This window comes from Podarcis gaigeae (genome assembly GCF_964106915.1).
Source record: "Podarcis gaigeae genome assembly, chromosome: 6".
NCBI lineage: Eukaryota > Metazoa > Chordata > Lepidosauria > Squamata > Lacertidae > Podarcis > Podarcis gaigeae.
The window spans coordinates 32326480-32348298 of record NC_139682.1 but is presented as its reverse complement, the minus strand read 5'-3'; the positions used below and the strand labels follow the sequence as shown (position 1 = coordinate 32348298).

At 42.6% G+C, this 21819-nt stretch overlaps 1 protein-coding gene across 1 annotated transcript in view; it reads left to right on the top strand.

Annotated features, from left to right (window-relative positions):
- LGR6 (leucine rich repeat containing G protein-coupled receptor 6) overlaps positions 1–21819 on the top strand; it is a 148098-nt gene that overhangs the window by 107074 nt on the left and 19205 nt on the right. The window contains exon 7 of the mRNA XM_083746523.1: positions 20607–20675. Coding sequence (XP_083602649.1) covers positions 20607–20675 — 69 coding nt within the window. The remainder of the gene's footprint in view (positions 1–20606; positions 20676–21819) is intronic.

Below are 21819 nucleotides of genomic sequence, written 5' to 3'. Positions count from 1 at the left end.
TAGAATTTTGGATCGGGGTGGGGGGAGACACAAGAGCATAACCCCAGTTACTTTAGCTTAGAACTCTAACCATCACGATTCTATGACTGTGGGTGAAGTTCTTTCTCCTAAGGCTTCCTTGGATTTTATGTCCATGGATGACTGTATCCTACTGATCCACCGCGTCTCCAATATTCCCATTATATTCATGTTCTCCTTTTATTACTAGGCATTGTAACATGAAAACCAACCAAATATCTCATAGCAAAAATCACAAGCAAAGAAGATATACTAAGGAGGAGGGCGGGAAAAGTGTTTATATGGAAATGCTCAAAGCCTCGGAGCTAAGACGATGAGTAACCTGGATTAGACAAATTCATGAAGGATACAGCTATAGCTACCTGCCATTATGACTATGTTCTACCTCTACTGTCAGGGGAAGCAGGCTTCTGAATACCAGTTGCAGGGAACTACAATTGGGGAGAGTGTTCTTGCAGTCCTGTCCAGCTTTCCATAGGTATCTATTTAGCCACAGTGAGACAAGGCTGTTGGACTAGATGGGCATTGGGCCTGATCCGACAGGGCTCTATCTATGTTCTCCACTATTTCTATGTGATTAAAAAAGTAAAGGACCCCTGACAGTTAAGTCCAGTTGTGAACGACTCTGGTGTTGCGGTGCTCATCTCGCTTTACTGGCCAAGGGAGCTGATGTTTGTCTGCAGGCAGTTTTTCCAGATCATGTGGCCAGCATGACTAAGCTGCTTCTGGCGAAACCAGAGCAGCGCACGCAAACAATGTTTACTTTCCCGCTGGAGCGGCACCTATTTATCTACTTGCACTTTGATGTGCTTTTGAACTGCTAGGTTGGCAGGAGCTGGGACTGAGCAACGGGAGCTCACCCTGTCGCAGGGATTCAAACTGCCGACCTTCTGATCAGCAAGCCCTAGGCTCAGTGGTTTAGACCACACCTGTCCTCAGTCTGAGGGCACAGAGCGCTGAGATAATCATCCTTAAGGGACAGGGGTGTTGCTGGGTATGTTGCTAACACATAGTGCAGACTCCTGTCTTGAAGCATCCTTGCTGCCTGTAAAGAATATGTGGTTTGGCATTGCTCTTTACCTGGGAGGGATACATATTGCACATTTTAAAAGGGTCCACATCCCACAAGTTGTGAATGAAGCAGGTGCTGGAACATGGCGGCAGTGGTGAATGCTTGACTTGTAGCCAAACTGCAGTGAGGTCCCTTTCCCACCACCCATTGCTCTTGTGCAACTAATTGGCAAGCCATCTCCCCCTCTAGCAATCCCTGATGTTGCCACCAAGTCATCTCCTCTCCCGTGAGATTACAGGAAGAAATAAGGAAACCTCCGTGTTCATTCTCTTTTGTGCGGTTTGGCAGGTTTCCTTTGGAAGTCATTAGGGAGCCCAGCCAGTTCACCTAGGGATAGAAGACACAATGCAGGCATGCAAAGGAGAAACCGAAGCACCCCAAGGGCACCCCAAGGGCACAGAGCCAGGCTTTATTCCGGGAAGCTGATTGATATGAGCATGTTTTTGAAACGGCTTGCCGGGGCTTTTACTGAAACTGACATTAAATCTCAGGAGTTCAAACTATCATATGAAATGCTGTGCAAATAACAGAGGAATAGTCACGGGAATTAACCTAAAGGAGACACCAAGCTTTATGAGACTGAAGGCAGTGATGAATGGAGGAGAATGTGGCTCTCCGGAAAAGTAAAAGAAGGAAGCATCTGTTAAAGGGTTTGGGGTTTGTTTGGTTCTTTGGTAAAAAATTCAATAAGAGGGGGAAATGGAATAAAAGGAAATGCCATACTTTAGGTAAAGGGAAAGGGACCTCTGACCATTAGGTCCAGTCATGACCGACTCTGGGGTTGCGGCACTCATCTCGCTTTATTGGCCGAGGGAGCTGGCGTACAACTTCTGGGTCATGTGGCCAGCATGACTAAGCTGCTTCTGGTGAACCAGAGCAGCGCACGGAAACACCGTTTACCTTCCCACCGGAGCGGTACCTATTTATCTACTTGCACTTTGACGTGCTTTCGAACTGCTAGGTTGGCAGGAGCAGGGACCGAGCAATGGAAGCTCACCCCTCACAGGGATTCAAACCGCCGACCTTCTGATCGGCAAGTCCTAGGCTCACAATAGCAGGTTCAATGAACAGAGATCTTCCTGCCATAGGCACTGATGGCCAAGCTATGAATATTGCTGCATTGCATATACCCTTCAAGCTTATCTGTCCAGCCCTCGGGGCTCTTCCGCAGCCACACCCCCTGCAGGCCATGTTTTGCTGCCTCCTTGAGCTTTTCTGCCCGGTTGAAATAAGTCCTTGAACCCTGACAATGCCTCTTGCTTCCCTGGACGGAGCATAGAGAGGTGTGTTTGAGCATGTAGAGAAACTAGCCTAGGGCAAGGGTCAGCAAACATTTTCAGCAGGGAGCCGGTCCACTGTCCCTCAGACCTTGTGGGGAGCCGGGCTGTATTTTTTTTTGGGGGGGGGGGAATCGACGAATTCCTGTGCCCCACAAATAACTCAGAGATGCATTTTAAATAAAAGCACATATTCTACTCGTGTAAAAACACCAGGCAGGCCCCACAAATAATCCAGAGATACACTTTAAATAAAAGGACACATTCTACTCATGTAAAAACATGCTGATTCCCGGACCGTCTGCGGGCCGGATTTAGAAGGCAATTGGGCCGGATCCGGCCCCCAGGCCTTAGTTTGCCTACCCATGGCCTAGGGTTTGAAGACAGAATTTACATTCATTGCTCAGCTTAACTTTGACTCTGGCATGCCTACCACAGATGACATGTGGCCCTCAGAAGATTGCCTAGGAGGAATTAGAGTGCTTGGATTGAAGAAGATTCCCCAAACCATAGCTATAGGTTCACCCTCTGTCTAACAAGCAAGAAGAAACTTGCCTTCTCCCTCCAGATAGTATATTCATGCTAAAGTGATCTGCCTTATTTTTATGAGCCCCCCAAAAATGCACTCCTAAGGCTTCTTCCTAGCCTCTTTTCAGTCTTGGCCTCACCACTGTACGGGTGTGTGTTCTTTCAGCCCTGTCAATTCAGCTGTTAGGCTCTCCTAGTGGGACAGAACGTTCTCCCTGAGGCAGAAGCAAGGTGTGCTCGTTTGTGTGGGGCAGGGATGGACTGTTGATTCTTAAGGAGACAGCACCCTCTTAAGGATGTTCTAATAACTGATATATCTAAGATCATGGATGTCATAACAACTTAGCACACTCCACTGTTTGTGAGGCACATTTTTCAAAAGCATAACACAAACTTTCCTCTTTCTGAACTGAGAGAATAAAAATCGAGAGGTGCAGAACAAAGCAAAAGCTGTGCCAATCCTGATAGCCCAGTTATGTTGAAACATGTGATTATCAATTTATTGCACACCGTGCTTTTTTTCTTTAAAAAAAAATGTTTAGGGGTACTCTCATTTTCCTACTCATACTGAAATACTGCCCTTCAGTAAGGCCAAAATTAGATCCACAAAATGTTTAGGGGTATGCGTACCCATGCATCTCCCCTAGAAGAAAAGCACTGATTACACATCATTGGCAGTAACAGGACTTCAGTTGGGCTGCAGTCCAGATTTAAGTGGGTTATGAAGTAAGCTATGCTGAGACATATTAAAACAGTATTAAATGCTCAAAATGGGTTAATTATAGAATGTCCCTATTTTCGGAGGGATGTTGGAGAGTATATGCCCTCTGATTAATGTTTGGGGTACATTTGGTTTACAGTGTTTTTAATGTAAATGTTATTTCCCATAGTGTTACAACATTGGCGGAATGTTGCAACTAGAGCAAAATTAAAATTTTGCACTATTTTAAAGTTCGAGAAAATGTCATAATCTTAATTTGAAACATTTTCAAATAGTGTTTCTGAACTTTATCTTTGAGGAGACACTTTTCTATACTTTTGCGTATGTTTAAAAACCTCAAGCTCAAATAAAACCATTATCAGAAATGTTTAAAAATGAATTAGAATATCGATTTGAATTTTTGTTTTATTTTTTAAACATAGGGGAATCTGTTTAAGAATTAATTTTTCTCAGCTGAAGTTCAAAGTGAGCTAAGAAAGAAAAGGGACAGTAGCCCAATAAATCAGCAATCAAAGGCACATTATCTGTTCAGATGACTCTGAGGAAGTAGCACAAAACTGAGCAAAGTCACATAATAGGCTAACATGACAAGTGCAACTTTTCACTGACTACTAAGACTGTCAGTCTTTGTTTCATTCACCTGTCTACTTTCACCCAGTTGCATTCACAGAACCTTTGCTTCCTCAAAATGCTTTGTTGTCAAGTCAGATGCATTTAGTACTTTGAAGCACAGAGTATTCTTCAACAAACCTGGGGCAATAAGAAGATAATAAGAGGCTGCAGAATCAGGCCAGTGGCCTGTCTAGTCCAGCATTCTATCCACACAGTGGCCAGCCGGATACCTGTGGGGAATTCACAAAGAGAACCCAAGCACAATAAGTCTCTCCCCTCTTGCAGGTTCCAACAAGTGGCTTTACAAAGGATACTGCCACCAACCTTGACTTGTGGCCATTGTGGCTTGTAGCCACTGATAGCATTATCCTACATGAATTTGTCTAATCCTGCATGAATTTGTCTAATCCTGTTTTCCTAGAATCATTGAATCTTGTAAAGGTGGAAATGACCCAAAGGATCACCTAGTCCAACCCCCTGGGATGCAGGATCACAGCTAAAGAATCCGATTTATGTCCGTTTATTCTTTGGCGTAAGGTCTGGCCTGTTTGTCCAAACCTTACGCCAAAGAATAGGCCAGACCTTACGCCAAAGAATAAACGGACATAAATCGGACATCCGGAATCACAAGACAGAGAAACCAGTAGGAGAACCCTTCAATCTCCCAGGACATTCTATACAAGATCTCAAAGTAGCTGTTTTACTACAAAGGAATTTCAGAAATAGACTGGAAAGAGAAGCTGCTGAATTGCAACTTATCACCAAACTTAAAACCATGGAGACACCTGGTCTGAACAAAGACCTTGGATTCTTATCTCATTATACATGACAAAGCCATTTTTCACCTTCTCATCCCTTGCTTTTTCCTGTAAGACCTATTGCAGTCGTTAAGAGTTGTCAACAGGCTCATCACAGCTATCTGCCAATCACCCATTCCCACCACCCTTCTGAGTAATACCCCTCCCCACCTTCTCACTATATAGAAGGGTCTGGAAACTTCTATTTCAGTGTATCTGAAGAAGTGTGCATGCACACGAAAGCTTATACCAAGAACTAACTTAGTTGGTCTTTAAGGTGCTACTGGAAGGAATTTTTCATGTATACAATTGCACTAGTTGCTATATTTGTGAAATTTAAAAGTACAAGCTTTTAAATTAAATCAACTAAGCTTTACTCAGAGTAGACTCACTGACATTACTGAAGATGATTAGGTTAGGTCCATTCATTTCAATAAGTCTGCTCTGAGTTAATACCATTAAATGTCTTTGTTTTATTTAAGCGAGAATTATAAGAGGAGATGCAAACTGTTGCAAACCAAGACACTTAAGTTTATTCTAGTTTTTTACCAACTGAAAAAATAAGAGGTGGCACTGATGTTGAAAATGGAAAGCATGAACATTTACAAAACAATAGGTAGGTTTTAGGATTTATAAACAGTATGTAAACATTCAGCAGTTTCTTTCACTTGATGCAGAAGCGGTCAGAATTTAAGGGCCAGGCTACCATATCCAGGGGAGCAATATGCTTCCCAGATTGCACTCTTAATTTAAATACCTGAAGCTGTTCTGTGAATTGAGGACTTTTCCAGCACAAAGTTCAATGAGTTTGTTTGTTCAGTTCAGTTCAGTTCAGTCAAACGTAATAACATGCTGACATCACTAACACTGTTATCTTTGAATCTCGGACCCAAGAAATTTGGAGCAGTGTAAATTGGCTAGATGATTTAAAAAAAAATGCAGGAATTTTGCATTAATCTGACAAAGAGAACATTTCAATATGGGCTCTTCAATTTTCCTCAAGTTTCCTATTTTTGTATTTAATTGAGAAAATATTGGGGGGGGGATGTTTGTGAATACTTTCAAATTATTTCTCCTTATGTTTTACATATCTGCTTCAAAGACAGGTGATTTGCTTAGGATACACGAAACTTGCATGGTTTTTGAACCACGCAGCAGAATGTAGCCCACAACTCATGTCCTGTGGCTTGCTAGATGACCACCTAAAACTGTTTTTGACATCTCCAGCAAGCAGCAACCACAACCACAACAGGAAGTTTACCAAGCCCCTTGCTGGTTGACAAGTCAGTGGGTTACAAGTTGTGGAGGCCTGACATGGATGAGAAAGACCCATGAAAACATAAGAAGTGCACTTCTGGATCAGGCCAAAGGTGCATATTGATTCCAGCTTCCTTTTCTCACAGTGGCTAAACAGAAGCCTGAGGGATGCCCATAGGCAAGGCATGAGCACAAATAGAACTCAGTTCACTGTTATTTCTTGACTGAAGCTAGTTAATCGGGACACAGGAATGCTTTTGCAATATAATGAACAACCTGTATAAATATTAATACAACCACTGTAGTAACCTTATTCTATCACCGTAATCTTATATTCTATGTAATTAGAAAGACCTAAAATTGAAAATCTGTCTTTGTTGAATGACCAGAAAGCCCCCCAAAGTCAATTTTCAAGTTCACTGATTAGGTCCAAAGCCAGCATTATCCGTTTACGCAGACTCTAATTCTGTAGCAATGTTATTTTTCTGGTATGAAAACATACCGCTAAATGAGACATACACAAATGTGTACCTGATGATAAGTCAGATAAGAAGCTTTTGAATGGATCAGTTTATTACTTATTTCAATTAGAATGGCAGTAGCGCTATGCGCTTTGGCAGTGTACAGGAATAAGCTGTGGGGAGCTGGCTGTGAAGACAAAGAGAACATTTTGTTTTTAACCAATTAATCTGTTTTGAAAAAGTTGCACACTCGAGGTATTTAAAGCCTGGAGCCCTGGCAGCAGTCTTGTATGCAGTTTGAAGTCCCATTACGCACGCAATCCTGTAGTATATAATGTAACAAAAAAGTGGGTGGTATGGCAGAATTCCCTACCGATCTCAAGATCGTGGCTTCTATTGCCTGGGAATTGTATCTTGGCTGGAATCAAGTGTCATCACATGACAGTGATTGCAGTCTGGACACGTATCATTTATGATATGTTATTTTCTTCCTAATCTTAGCTTTCCCTTTACAGTATCAGATACAAGCTGTTTAAGTGTGATATTCTTGTAATGCTTGTTCCTCTAAATTGCACATGCAGGTTGGGAATTGGATGTATCTGTTCATATTATAAAAAGACAATGCACTGTACCCAAATATAAAATGAAACCTGAGGTGAAGTTTCAGCTTTCCTCCCCCCCACCTTCTGTAGGAAATGTTTATTCTCATTGAAAAAACATGGGGATCAATAGATGATGTAGTAATTTTTTTTGAAGTTTTATGTTGGTTTTTAATTTAATTTAATAATAACTTTAAAACATATATATAGTCCAAAACTTGGATGCCAAAGTTTACACACACACACACATAGATAATGTTAATTGTATGCTGTCTTTCCATAGTTCAAATCATGAAACATGAAAAAACCATGCATAATTACAGTAAAACAAAAGTAGCCATAAACAATTAGTAAAACATTTAAAAATTCACAATCAAATTTCACAATTTCAACATAAATAATAAAAAAAATCTAAAATAAGAATGCAGCTTTCCTCTTAAGAGCTGGAGTTAGCAAGAGACTGAGGGAAGCTGGAGTAATGAGTGTATGGAATAAGAGTAAGAAGATGAGGAGGAAACGGGAATTCGAGAATGGGGTCAGGTCTAGGAAGACTGTAATGATACATGGGTAGAAATCTGAGAAAGGAAAAAGCATACTATAATACTAGAAACGCAAGAGGCTAGAAGTAGATTCTGCTCTGACTGTCTGGCCTGTGCCAGTTCTCCAGTTTTTCTAAGCATTGTGAATTGAACAGGATTAATCCATCCACTTAAGGTACAGTTCAATAGGCCTTTCCAGAGGTCATATCCTGGAGTATAAAATGCCAGCCACTGAATGTGAATCTGATTAAACTTTTTATAGTTTCTGACCCCGGGATATGAGCTGTGAAAGAATGTGTTTGTTGTTTGGTAACTGATAGAATTTGACAGATGCTCATGGAATGTAATTTTTGTTTTGCTTATGGTTTTAAGGTCTAAAAGAATTAACTGCTGTTTGAACTTTCATGGTGCATAATGTCTATGTTTCAAATGTGAACCAGGGTCACATTAGAAATCCTTGATAAACTAAAGGGATTTAGCAAATGTGCATATTCTGTAGTTATTCCCAGTTGTCTGACACATCATCTGCCCTATCATTTGTGCAGTTTCTGACACAGGTTTGCATGTATCAGTTTAAGCTTCATTTTCCCCTGACCCCTACCCACTTTTTGTATGAATGGCATGACATTCCATTTGGAACTGCCACAATTCCACCCTTCTATTCCTAGAGTTAATTTCCAGTTTCTGCTACCTTTAGCTAGGTGTTGTTCTACTCTCTTGACAAGGACAGGCAATCAATTGCCATGGGTCTCTGGGGCAATTTGGCTCAGTCATCTCCATCACTTGCCTCCATCACCTTGCTGACAGCTTTTGTGCTAATGGTGGCATGGTGGCATGTGCTTTAAATGTATACTGTGGATCTGTAATTTGTACAAGGCAACTGTCCTCCTGTCTCGGAGGAAGGGGGAATCTCATGCTTTTGAGAGGGAGGAAAGTACAGTGGAAGCCAGAGCAATACCTAAAGCTCTTCATGGTCTTTCTGCTCATTCCTGTCCTATCATTTTCAATGTCAACTTCTCCTTGCTGTCTTAGAAAGGACAGCTTTAATGTACAACCTTATTCTAGATTCACCTATTCATTCCACAATGCTCTCCAAACCATAAAATCAAGTTGGATTTGTCTTTACTGCCAACACAGAAATCTGCAGACTTTCATATGGTACTTTCCATAATTCATACTGGCATCTAGCCAACGAAGTCACTCTGGGTGTTTCTGTAAAGCATTCACAGCTATTACATCATTAAAAAGCACCCACGAGGTTGCTTTAATGGCATACTATCATTTTACCAATATGGAAAGGGAACACCATTCATACAAAATAAGTAAATAAATTGTAGAGGTGCATAGCAGAGGTGCATTCAGATCTACTCTTGGTTTCCTAATCTATGTCTATCATTCTGAGCATCACCCAATTATGTGGAATTAGTCCCCTTGGGGGTTTTTCCCCCTCTGTAGCTGCAGCCCTGGTGTTCTCTCTCATTCATACAGATTCTTCCTGAATCTGTATAGTGAAGGACCCCCCAGGAGAGTCCAGCTCCCGAAGGCCTACTTTTAGCTTGTTAAATAAATTCAGCCCAAATTGAAACCATATTGAATCCAGAAGCTTCCTCGGCTACAGAACAGACAGCTGAGAACAAACACTTTCCAGAAGCATTAAAGAAAAGGAGCTTAGTGTGAGGGGAAGGCCTGGGGGGGGGGGGTTGAGGAGACAGCTGAGTTTTGATCCTATGAAGTGAAACTAACATCTTCTCAGGAACAGTGTGGTCACATTCTATGATCATCCCAGGTTTGGGGAGTTAAGAGAAAGTGTGAGCTCTCGGTGTTAAGCTATCTGGGATTCACTGGTTGCAACGTATAGCTAAATACTCTGTCCGGACAAAGCCTGACCACTAGCAGTTGTCCTACTCCCCGGCAAAAAAATCTAAATTTATGGTACCATTTCTGTCAGCGGTGACTCATTTTCCATATGAAGAGGGAAAGCTGATGATACAGATAAAACCACAATCAAAACCTAACCTTCATCTTTCTTTGGGGTCAATTTATTTGAGAAGTGCACAGGGACTTCATTCAATTTCTTGTATGAAAAAGGCACTCTTAATTCACCTGTCATGCTGAGTTTTATCACATTATGACATTAAGAGTGATCCCACTTCACTATGGAGGGTATGTAGCAAAAATATCTGTCAGGGAACTGCCATCAGAGCTAGAGGCGGAGGGAAGGCTCCAGAGGGATGCCGGAGAGGGTCCCAGTAGGGAGAGAGGCAGCCCATCTGCTGGGGAAGGAAATCAGCGTAACACCAGTGGAGAAGGGGGGCAGATGGGGGAATCGGAGAGGAGGCTCCAGGACTCTTCACCGGAGACCAGCGGGGAGAGCCCACACCCTCCCTGAGCAGAAGACTTCCGCGCAGGGAGAGTAGGAGGAGACTTAGCGTCAAAGAACTTCTTTGCTGGAAGAAGTTCAAGAAACGCCCACTGACGGATTCTGCCAGCGACTGAGACAGCCACAAAGTGAAGGGCTGTCCAGACAGAAAGGGTTCAACCAGGTAACCTAGCCAGAAGTGGCGGCAACTTACGCACGAGCAACCCCTTAGAACCATTACAATATCCTTTAAAAATTATTTAATTCAAGGGGGAGTTGTTATCCCAGGATAGCAAGCCTGGAATACCAACTTCTAAAACTTAGCTATGTAAAAACAACTTCAAAGTAGATTCCCATGTAACTGCATGTGAAAGTTCTTGGGAAATTTTAGCCGGAATGGATTCTCGCTGATTTGACTTGAGCTAAATTTCTGTAATGTTTAACTCCATGATCCTTCTCCCCATTCCCAGTTATACCTCACATTTTGCACTCTTTGAATGTGGCACTCACCCATAATATTTGCACTGCCCAGATGTGGGCACATGCCCACTCCAAAAAAGGTGCTCACTAAAACACTTACTAGCGGCCAAAATTATTGGAAAATATCAGCTAGCAATGTAGAAATAACGCCCTAGCAAAAAGTCTGGAAGTGCTATGGACTTTCTTGGGCAACTACTGTCACAGAGTTACAGCAGCAGTCCGAATTACTGGAAGGGGCTGGAAACAGTATGAAACTAAACAGAAAATTTCCAGCTCCAATTTCTGATCTTACTGCATCTGTAGGTTTATTAGCTGCAAATTTGTGGTGTTCTGTGGAAGAGTTTATGGTTCCATATAGCTTTTTTTTCCCCTTGGCTTCCTAGGCAGAACCACTAATAGCCTCTAAGAGGCAGAAAATTGAGCTGAGGCTATCTGTTTTCGTCTCTCTCACTCTCTGGCCCCTCAAGAGTTATTATTAGTTCCAGGCTGTGTGTCATTGGTTCAAACAAATCACTCTGGCAGGCCTGTCTGGCAGTCATCATTTTGCTACTGTCGATTTACTTTTACTCTTAAATAAACATTGATCGAGGTGTTCTAAATATGGGTCCATGGAAGCTCTCTAGAACAATAACAAGTTCAGTTAGCCTGCTGCTTTTCCAGGAGACCAGGCGGAGTTTTAATAGGTTCCTCTTTTAAAAGCAGGAACAGGTGAAAAACCTGAACAGGCAGCTCTGAATGTGGTTAAGCGAGTAAGGGTTTTATAGCCGTACCCCTCACACCCATACTCTTTTCATATACCGGTTTATTTCTATTTGGAGTTCTCTGGAGCAACACGAAACGTAGTCTTGCTATTGTTTGCCAATTTTCTTTTGGGGGGGATTATTTTAGTTTTATAGAATTACATGAACATTCTCTCACTGGAGCTATTAAGCAAGGGAGTGCTCATCCAACAATATTTTATTTTATTTTTAAGTAAGGAAGACATGAGCAAGTCCTGTCAGGGAGTTCGGCTACTCAACATAATTAATGTCCCAGGCACAGTCCCAGTTGGTGGGTCACACAACGCTTTCCAAACTGCAGTTGTGTTATAAATTATAGTGCTGGCCAGAGAGAAAACTGTGTTTTCCCAACAATGATACAGCGTTCTTCCAGACAGGGACATAATGGGCCATTTGGCTATTGCAAACAGGTTGTTGACAACAGGTTGCTGCATGTTTTTTAAATGGATTTCCAAAGAAAGTGGGGTTAAATGGGGGCAGAGAAAATACGTTGTTTGGATGCCCACATAGTCATGTGGACTCTGTGACAATGCAGTTCTAAGTGCTGTGAAAATGCAGCATCCACCAAGACAACTAGAGCCGTTGCATCAAAAAAAGTTCTTGGTATAACATTCTGTTTTTTCCATGATGTTGACCATTGACTATACAGTGGTAGCTCGGATTAAGAACTTAATTCGTTCTGGAGGTCTGTTCTTAACTTGAAACTGTTCTTAACCTGAGGTACCACTTTAGCTAATGGGGCCTCCCACTGCCACCACCGTGCGATTTCTGTTCTCATCCTGAGGTAAAGTTCTTAACCCAAAGTACTATTTATGGGTTAGCAGAGTCTGTAACCTTAAGCATCTGTAACCTGAAGTGTCTGTAACTTGCTGCATTTTAAGATGCTAATGGATTCTCAGCCTTAGCATATTCTGCAGCCTGAAGTTTTCCCACCTTAGTGCAAATATTTTCCCCTGTTTTGTTTTGTCTGATTTGGATTTGAATAGCCCCATGGACAGAAAGGTGGTCTAAAAGCTAAGCCAGGCCACTTCACAATCTTGTTTGATGACTCTTTCTCCATATTTAGCAATTTAGATGAAATGTTTTGGGGAGGGTTATGGGTATATGGTCGCAATTATGCAAATACATCCCAAAGATTTGCTCCAGGACAGTGATGGGAAAGCTGGAAATGAAATAGCAACTCACCAGTGCTAACATAATGTCATCTTTTGTGAGATTACACTGATGCTGCAGCTAGAACACTTCGTCCTAAGCATTTATTTGTTGGCCCAGAAAGCCTCTAGACTGACCTATAAAAAACTCTTATAGAGTTGTTTTGCTATAAGGAATGGCCTTGTCAAGCTATCACCTATGCAGGACTAGTTAAAAAATGGAGTAAATCAAGGTAGACTTTTCCACTGCAGATGAGGTTGGGGCCTGTGCCAGCCTTATCTGATCCTTCCAAACTCTGTTCTCAGTACCAGAGCCTTACTCTGAGTATAGCTTATGCAGTAAGAATAGGTTCTGAGTGTATATTCCTCAACAATTTGAGTAAATAGAGAGAATGCTGGGGAAGGGTGTCTAGCTCTGAGGGAGTTGTTGCAGACCCACTCACAGTACACCCCACCCCACAGGTGAAGGCAGTAAGGTGGAACAATCCTGACACAACTTTATGGGATTAAAAATTGGTCACAACCTTTTCAACCACAGATGTAGCTAGGCTTAGGCTTAGACTTTGGCTGTGTATCCACCATCAGCCTCCCAGGGGAAGGCTGAAGTTTGTACAGGGTTGTGCCTGAATTATGGGCCAGCTCAAGACACAGGTCAACTAAGCTGATACTCCGCAGACCTCTACTGGAAGCCCCAAGGCCCTTTGGCTCCCCGCTTGGCTTCAGGACAGAAACATCCACTCAGACCCCTCTACCAGGGTACCCTGAGATCACACCTGCTAGATGTCAGGGTGATGAACCAAATCACCCAGAACTGGACTAAAGATTCCACCCAATGCCTTGTCTGCCGAAAGTTGTGGCAATTCTTATGAGGAATGCAAGAAAGAAAGAAAAAACCAACAGGCCTGATTTGTTTGCAAGCAAATTCAAATACAGCGGCCATTTGAATCACAGCAAGGTCTTTATATAAGGTGCCTCAAGAACAGCATATGGGGTGGATGGGCTGCTCTTCTGCTGGCCATGCTGCCGATCTCCAGCGAAGCCGGCTGTTACCCTTTGATGCCAGACCAGAGTGAAGACTTGCTGTAGTCTTCAGCCAATGCCCCACCCCTTCCTTGCCAAGGCTGATTGGGCAAAAATTCAAAATTATTGGGCAGGGAATTCCAGGATCCCTTGCAGCCATCTGAGGAGGATCCCAATGCTTGGCCACAAGGCCAAAATAATTTTTCTCCTCCGATGGGGGTGGGGTGGGGTGGGGTGGGGGGAATCATGGTGGGCCTCAACCACTGCCCACCCCAAAACTGGGTAAGTGGCCCTTTCTGGTCAGGATTGAGCTCCTGCACCTCTTTTTGTAGAAATTAAGAATTGAAGTAGTCTAGTGGAAACTAAAGTATTATTCTGAAGGAAATCTTAAGTCTTAAATGGGTAGCAAAGCTATATTGCAAAGGTTTTTCAAGCAGCTCTTTCATATTTTGCATTGCTCAGTGCTAGCATTCCTAAGAACAAGCTCTAAGAAAGGGCTTTTGTGCGTCTCAGTTCATTTGCATTTTGGTATAACTTTTGCCCCTCTAGCAAGTGCATTCCCAAATAGAGTTCAGGAATGGCACCCCTATTCAGAGGGATCTGCTGAAAAATACAGTAATTTTCTCTCTGCCAAGCAGAAACTGAGAGGTTATCCAGATAGGCTCTCAACATAAGTGAAGAATGCCAATGCTTATTCGGAAAGAACTATTCTTGTATGTGCTTGCATGCTGCTTGATATGCAATCAAAAATTACAACTGTCAATTAAAGCCTGTGAAAGCGCTTGGAAGAGCAACTGAAAAAGCAAATGAGCGGCTTACGTTTTACTAATTATATTAGCTATCAATTGATGTTTTGTTTTTACTAGTTCTAACATGGATCATGTCAAAAATTGCCAGACTTTTCATGTTCATGGGAGAGGCTGCTTGGAGGACTAGACCGTCATAATGGAAATATTATATTTCACAATTCCCCACCCTGCATTCATAGGAATTCCATTAGTTATGGAAATTTTGATCTAAGCAAGCGCTATATCAACAATTGCAACCCAATACAGTCATCCCTTTAAAGGCGCCTCCAGACTGTTGCTATTTTTGAGTGGGATTCAATCACATATTGGCAAACTCAGGTTGTGCAATTACAGTGGGAAGATCTTGTGCAAGAAACCTACTTCCCCAAAAGATCAGCCCTTTTTTTTTTTTGCAATAAGGAAAATGATGGGAAAATGCAGTGGAAAGTGTGGGGTAACACTTGCTCTGATGTAACACCATCTAGTCTTCCCACAAACCAATCGGAGTGAATGCTCTGCAACTGATGTCTGATCTCCCTGCAAACACATCAGGATAAATGTAAACAGTATCATCATCATCATCACTATCATCCACTCTTCACCACATGGTCTCAGGGAAGGGCGCAGCAATTCAAAATATTGAAAACAATTAAAAACAAATCAGACAATATTCCAAGTACACAATGTTCCAAGTGCCATCGCATCATAGATTTGTGCAATGGCTTTATGATAATGGCAGTTTTATTGTCAGTTCCTTTCCTAATAAACCCTAATATGGATTTTTAAAAAAATATATTGTGTCACAATGGGCACTTTCCAGTCTTTCAGTATGGAGGCTGATTTTAGGGACAAGTTACATGTTTTTTGTTAAAAGATGAGCAATTTAACACTGTAGTTCTTTAAGAACTTTCAGGAAGATGTCATCTGAACACAGTGATTTTTCCATTTTCCATTTTTCAATAAGGTCTAAGCCTTTGTCCTTTATCACCACTATTTTCCTCAGTTCCTCCGATTCCCTTCTTGAGAAAGTGAGTTCAAGCACAAGTGATCTGCCCTATGTCTTTCACTGTGTAAACAGAATGCAGAGAATTCATTCAGCTTCTCTGCAATGTCCTTGTCTTCCTTTAGCACACCTTTTACTCCTTGTTGTCGAAAGGCCCAACCACCACCTTAGCCAGTTTCCTCTTTCTAATGTATTTAAATATTTTATTGGTGATGGTCTTTATGTTTAAAATGATGTGCTCCTCAAATACTACTACTAATAATAACACTGGGCAACAATTTTTTACTTTTTGAATGTTGTCTAGATTTCTACAACTGATTTAGGGTATTTTTGCACTGCTGAATCAGGAAATGGCATCCGTTTCTCTCCATCAGGTCAGGTGTACTGTAAACTGAATGGTGGGCATTGATAAAGGTAAGTACATGTAAATTGCATGTTGCTTCACCATTTTTCAAACTTCAGGGCTTGAACTTCTGTTTCTTGGAACTCCTGGAATGCTCAGCGGCAGGGAGGTCTCTCTTCAGAGTCCAACAGTGGTCAGCCATCATAACTGCATCCCAACGACCCTGATACCTGGTCTCCATCTCTTTCATGTCCTGATGGAATCTCTCCCCCCTGCTCGTCACTCATTGAACCCAGGTTCTCAGGAAACTGGTCCATATGTGAAAATAGGTAGTGCATCTTGACGCTCATGTTGCAGCCCAGGTTTCTGAAAGCAGTCAGCATGTTGCTGACAAGTTCTGCGTAGCTTCTGGCCTTATTGTTGCCAAGGAAGTTCTTCACTACCAGAATAAATGCCTTCCACGCTTCCAGTTCCACTTCGTTCATTGAGTTTCTGAACTCTGGATCTTTGATGATGATGCGAGCTTTCAACTTCTCCATGGTCAATCCTGGAAAAGCCTGGCACAAGTAAGTGAAGCAGTCACCATCCTTGTCCAGAGCCTTGGTGAACTGCTTGATTAAGCCAAGCTTGATGTGCAGCGGTGGGAAGAGTATTCTGTCTCTGTCTACCAGAGGGTCGTTGATGACGTTCCTTTTTTTGCAAGGCACCAATTCCTCCTGCATAGGCCAGTCCTTCTTCGTGTAATGCTGAGCACGGTCCCTACTATCCCACATGCACAGCAAACATGGGTACTTGGTGAAGCCAGACTGTTGTCCCAACAAAAAGTTTACCATCTTCAGGTAAACAAATAAACCACTTATGCTGATCATAACCTATTTTCTCCAGCACATACTTCACCGCTTCATAGTTCTCCTTCAGTGTACTCGAGTGAGCCAGGGGTATAGAGGCAAACTGGTTGCCGTTGTGTAGCAGAACACATTTCAGTGATCGCTTGCTGCTGTCAATGAACAGTCTCCAATCTTTGGGTTCGTACTGTGGCACTCCAAGCTTGAGCAGAAGCTGCGCAATATCTGCACAGTACACCAAGTCCTTCTCTTCCGAGAAAAAACGGAGGTACTCTTGATGCCTGTTGCGGAAGAAGCTGATGCGAGCACTGTCAGAGAGGAGGTTTTTTTCCTTCAATCTGGATGCCAACAGTTCGGCAGAGTCCTTTGACAAGCTGAGGTCGCGAACTAGATCATTCAACTCCTTTTGGGAAAATGGATGTGGAGCATCATCTTCAAGAACCACTTCTTCTTCATGTCCTTCAACACTGGAGGCATCTTCGTCACTAATGTCAGGAAGTTCTCCGAAGATAGGCACTGGAATTTCATCACAATGAGCTACAGGACGACGTGCTGATTGAAGATCAGGATACTTCGTGGGGCAGCTGCCCCATTAACTTAGTTTTGATTCCCAAACTTTATGCTTTGCCGCACCAATTTATGAAAGATTTCGAGGTTTTATGACTTCAAATTGATCCCTTTTTGACATAATCACCCAGAACTATCGGACCTGAATACTTCTTGTCATTAAAATAATCATTTCCAATCCAAACAATTATTCCACATGGCATTTTACCCCCACCAACTTCTTCTAAAATGCTCCACACAAGCGTACATGTGAACAAAAACGTAAAAAAAGACATGTGGCCATAGCTCAAAAACTTGACCTGATTGAGCAAAACCAATGTGCTTTTTGGATTCAGCACATCAGATTCATCCTAAATCATCTGAAAAAACACAGACAACAAATTTGTTGTTGACCAGTGTAATAATAGTTATGTACTGAAGTTCTCACCCTGGACCAGCAGGGGGATACTGTAGATAGTTTTTACTCAGGTCCACATATGCAAATAAGGGATCGAAAGTGACGTTCAGTGATTGGATAGTTACAGAAAGTTGTTACAGTTACGTTGTACTGGAGCTCTATATAAGCAGGCTGCAATCAAATACCTTAAGCATACTGAGCAAAGAGTTTTGTGGTCATTACAGCACTAGATTTCATGGACCAGAGCTATCTTCAGTTGCATGAAGCGTGATTCAGTTTTCAGGTATGCATACCTTGGATGTAATGGTGTGTTTGTGTGTGTGTCAGTGTTGGAATTAAGTATCAATGGGATGCAACAAGTATAGCCTGACAGCTCAGTCAAAGCTCAAATATATGTAAAATGACCCTTTGCAGCAACAGTGGTTAGTGACAACAGAATTGTTTTAGCATTGCTGAGAAAATTCACTCCTATAGTGGAACAGGAAACCATTATCTCTACTTAGACCCAAATGAATAGAATTGAATTTTTTAATGTTGCAGTTTCACACTGGCATTTCTCTTTGAAGTTCCTTTGTTCCAGGGTAGCCACTTTACAGTGTGTGTGTGTGTGTGTGTGTGTGTGTGTGAATATCTGAGATGTTCACCTACTAGTCTGTTGTATTGGGGCCTCTGAGTTTAAGTAGGTGTTATAGCATATGGATATAACTGCATGCAAACACTTTTGACACTGATTCGTGTTACATGGTACTTCTTTCCACTGCTAATAAGAGGCATGTCTAGCCCTGCCTACAATGGATAAGGGCACAGGGGAGTTACAGGGTAATTATGAGGCAGTGGTTGTGGGGGAGAAAGGAGGGAAGTGGGCGTTACTAGGCAATTAGACGGCAAATCCCATTTAATTCCAGAGTAAATTCATGGTTGTTTCTGTCCTTTAACCACAATCCCATTCATGTGGTAATTACTTTGGGGTCCATTAAGTGCAATTACAAAGTAATCCACAGGAGCCAGTAATTACTCAAAGGTTCTAAGATATTCACCAATTAAAACCCACTGGGCTACCATGTAAATAGAAATGGTCACATGGCATTTATGAGTCAGGATAGTTCCCTGCAACATGTTTTATTGTGCTGGCTTCTTCTGTGAATGGGACAATGAGGCGATGGGTAGTACATAATCTACACAGTAGCAAGTACCTCATTGGCTGTTTCAGACCAGAGAAATCCAGTGTGAATTATTTGTTCTGTTTCTTTTCTTGTGGATCACCCACACTGTTCAGATGGCATCATATTCTTTGGGTTAAGTTTAGCTAGGAGCTTCTCTTGTCTATCTTCATCACTGGCTCGGAAATACAGGTAGAGGCATTTCTCCTGTAAATGGGCATCACTCTCTCAACAATTGAATTAAACCGGTTGGGGGTGAGGGGACACTATATTAGTTGAAAATTTCAATCCAAATACAGTAGGAAGGTTAACACACTCTGACCACTGAAAAGCATAATTAATGTTGGGGCCTTCTTGCATGTAACTCATGATATATCTCATGTCCCCTTGGAGAATTAGTGATGCTTTCAGATGACAGTTATAGTTACTCAATGTGACATGTGACAAATATGGCATGCCAACACCACCATCCCCCAAAAATGTATTTAGGCCTGTGCCATCCCCCTCATTCCTTGTTGTAACAATGGCAATAATATATAAAATGGCAATTATGTATAAAAACGTATTTTTCACACCGTTGGCACGCTGCCGGTCTTGCATAGTTCACCTATCCTCCTCCTAATGAGAGGGCATGTGTATTTCAGTCTCCCTTCTGTTAGTGACTGAAAGTAAATGGAGCTGTGCTTTGCAAGACTGGCTTGTGTGGCTTTGCCTTCAAATAACAAATGGGTGAAGGGAGCCTGCCATAGCCTTTCCTTAATACCACAGGTGGACAACATCGTGTCCTTCAGATGTTTTAATCATCACCACCATCACCATCATTTTATTTGTATGCCATCTTTCCACAAAAAAGAATGACTGCTCAAAGCAGCTTACACAGTGGCGGAGCTAGCTGCTCAGCCACCCGGAGCAGCGCACATGCTGTGCACCCAGGGGCGATCCGCCCAGGGGACGGGGTGATTGTCACGGCGGCAATTCGCCCAGGGAGGATTTTGTCACCCCCTCCCTCTGGGATGGCACCCGGGGCAGACCGCCCCACCGCCTCCCTTCCTATGCCCCTGAATTTACAACAAAGAAAACAATAAAATCAACGATCATGAGAACAATTTCTTGACATAATAAAGCAATAGCGTAACAGCAAATATCATAACACCAAAACACAACATTTCACTTGCAACAAGATTGCATCGTCATCTTAATTTTATTGGTTTTGAACTACAACTCCCATCATCCCTGGCTCCACAGCATTGTGGGGGGACGACTCATTGGCCACCCATGCCTCTCGTTTTCTTTAAAGTAGCCATAACATAAGTTACCTCAGCAGTAGCTGCTCTCTGCCCTTGTAGGTTATAGCTGCTGCTTCCCCTTTTCTCTGAAAAACAGGCAAAGCCAAGCAATATGTGAAGAAAGCACTCTGTTTGAAAATGCATTAAAGAATTTCTTCTTCCTTTTGCTTGGTTTTAGAAATGTGTTTGCGAGGAGGACAGTGATAGTGGTGAGTGTAGGATAGACTGGTAGAATGCCTAGTCCTAGAAGAGCAGCTAAGATGCATCAGAGGGAGTAGCTCAGATAGGGATGTTGGGGGTCCAAGATGGCGGTATTACTAGAGGTCTCTGGAGCTTGGCTTGGCTCAGGCCTGATTTTTCTCCTAACAGGGAATATTCCAGCATTTCTTTGATATTGTGTTTCCAGACATGGGTGGCTGGATAACCATACTTGGAAAGCTCATCTCCAGTGCATAATGACTCTGTTTTTCCAACCCTTTGGAATGTGTCACACTCTGCTGAGCTTTTCTAGCTTTCTTAATGATGCCTTTGCTTTTCTCTCTCCCAGGGACCTAAATTATAATGAGTTGGTGGAATTTCCAGTGGCCATTAGGACACTCGGCCGACTTCAAGAGCTGTAAGGCATTTCTTTTGCTTTCCTCGAGGAAGAATTCTCAGAGATAATCTGGCTCCAGCTTTAATGTGGACAGAACTGCCATTCCAAATGCTAATGCGCATTCCTCTTTCACCAGGCCTCTCATAAATTCAGCATGCCCCTCTCCCCGCACTGCAATAAATGCCTCACGGATGTCATTAGTGCCAAATAGAATTTCCAAAGTTGTGGTACCAGTGGGCAGATCGCCATGGGGTGTAATAACTATGGCCTTTGGCCAAACACATGAGACTCGCACACAAACACACCTCCGCAGAGAACTGCTGAAGGCCCACAGCACTGATGGGATGGGCATATTTTGCTGTGCCAGTTTCTGCAGCCCCTGCTGCTTTCCACCTCTAGGGCTATGTTCCTTCAGAAGAGGCTTTGAGGCTCTAATTATTACCCTCAGTGGAGCATTCTCATTTTCCACCTCACTAAGGTCCATTCATTCTTCCAGGACATGGGCAATTTCTGGCTTTCCAGGAAACAGACGTGCATTGTGGGTAATAAGCTTCTCAGCCCTTAGGGTGTGTTCAGATGGTCCTAATTTGGGGGTGGCATGCACTGTCTCAGTGTTTCCAGTTTCCAAAGTCCACATATCTGGGGTGTTTCAGCTGCACTGGTTCCCACCAGATTACTGTGTCCCAGGATAGGGGTCTAGACTGTGAAGCTTACATTGTTAGCTTGCCAAGAGCACAGGGGGTGTCTTTTGTACTTATTTGCATATATTCTGCTTACATTATAACTGCTGTTTGTGATGTCAGGTTTGACCAATGCTGCTAATTCAGTCTGGCTTCATTAAATGGTTTTGTCCTATCTTTCCATCTCAAAAAATTGATATGCATGCACATTCGCTGTAAAGAGCTTCATTTACTTTGAGCTTCATAGAGAATTGGTGAAGTGCATATATTAAGAAATAAAATATGGTAATCATGGCCACGTAATGGGCATGTGTCTGTTTTGCAGCATGTATACAAACAACAAGGGACGCGGGTGGCGCTGTGGGTAAAACCTCAGCGCCTAGGACTTGCCAATCGCATGGTCGGTGGTTCGAATCCCCGCGGCGGGGTGAGCTCCCATCATTCAGTCCCAGCTCCTGCCCACCTAGCAGTTCGAAAGCACTCTT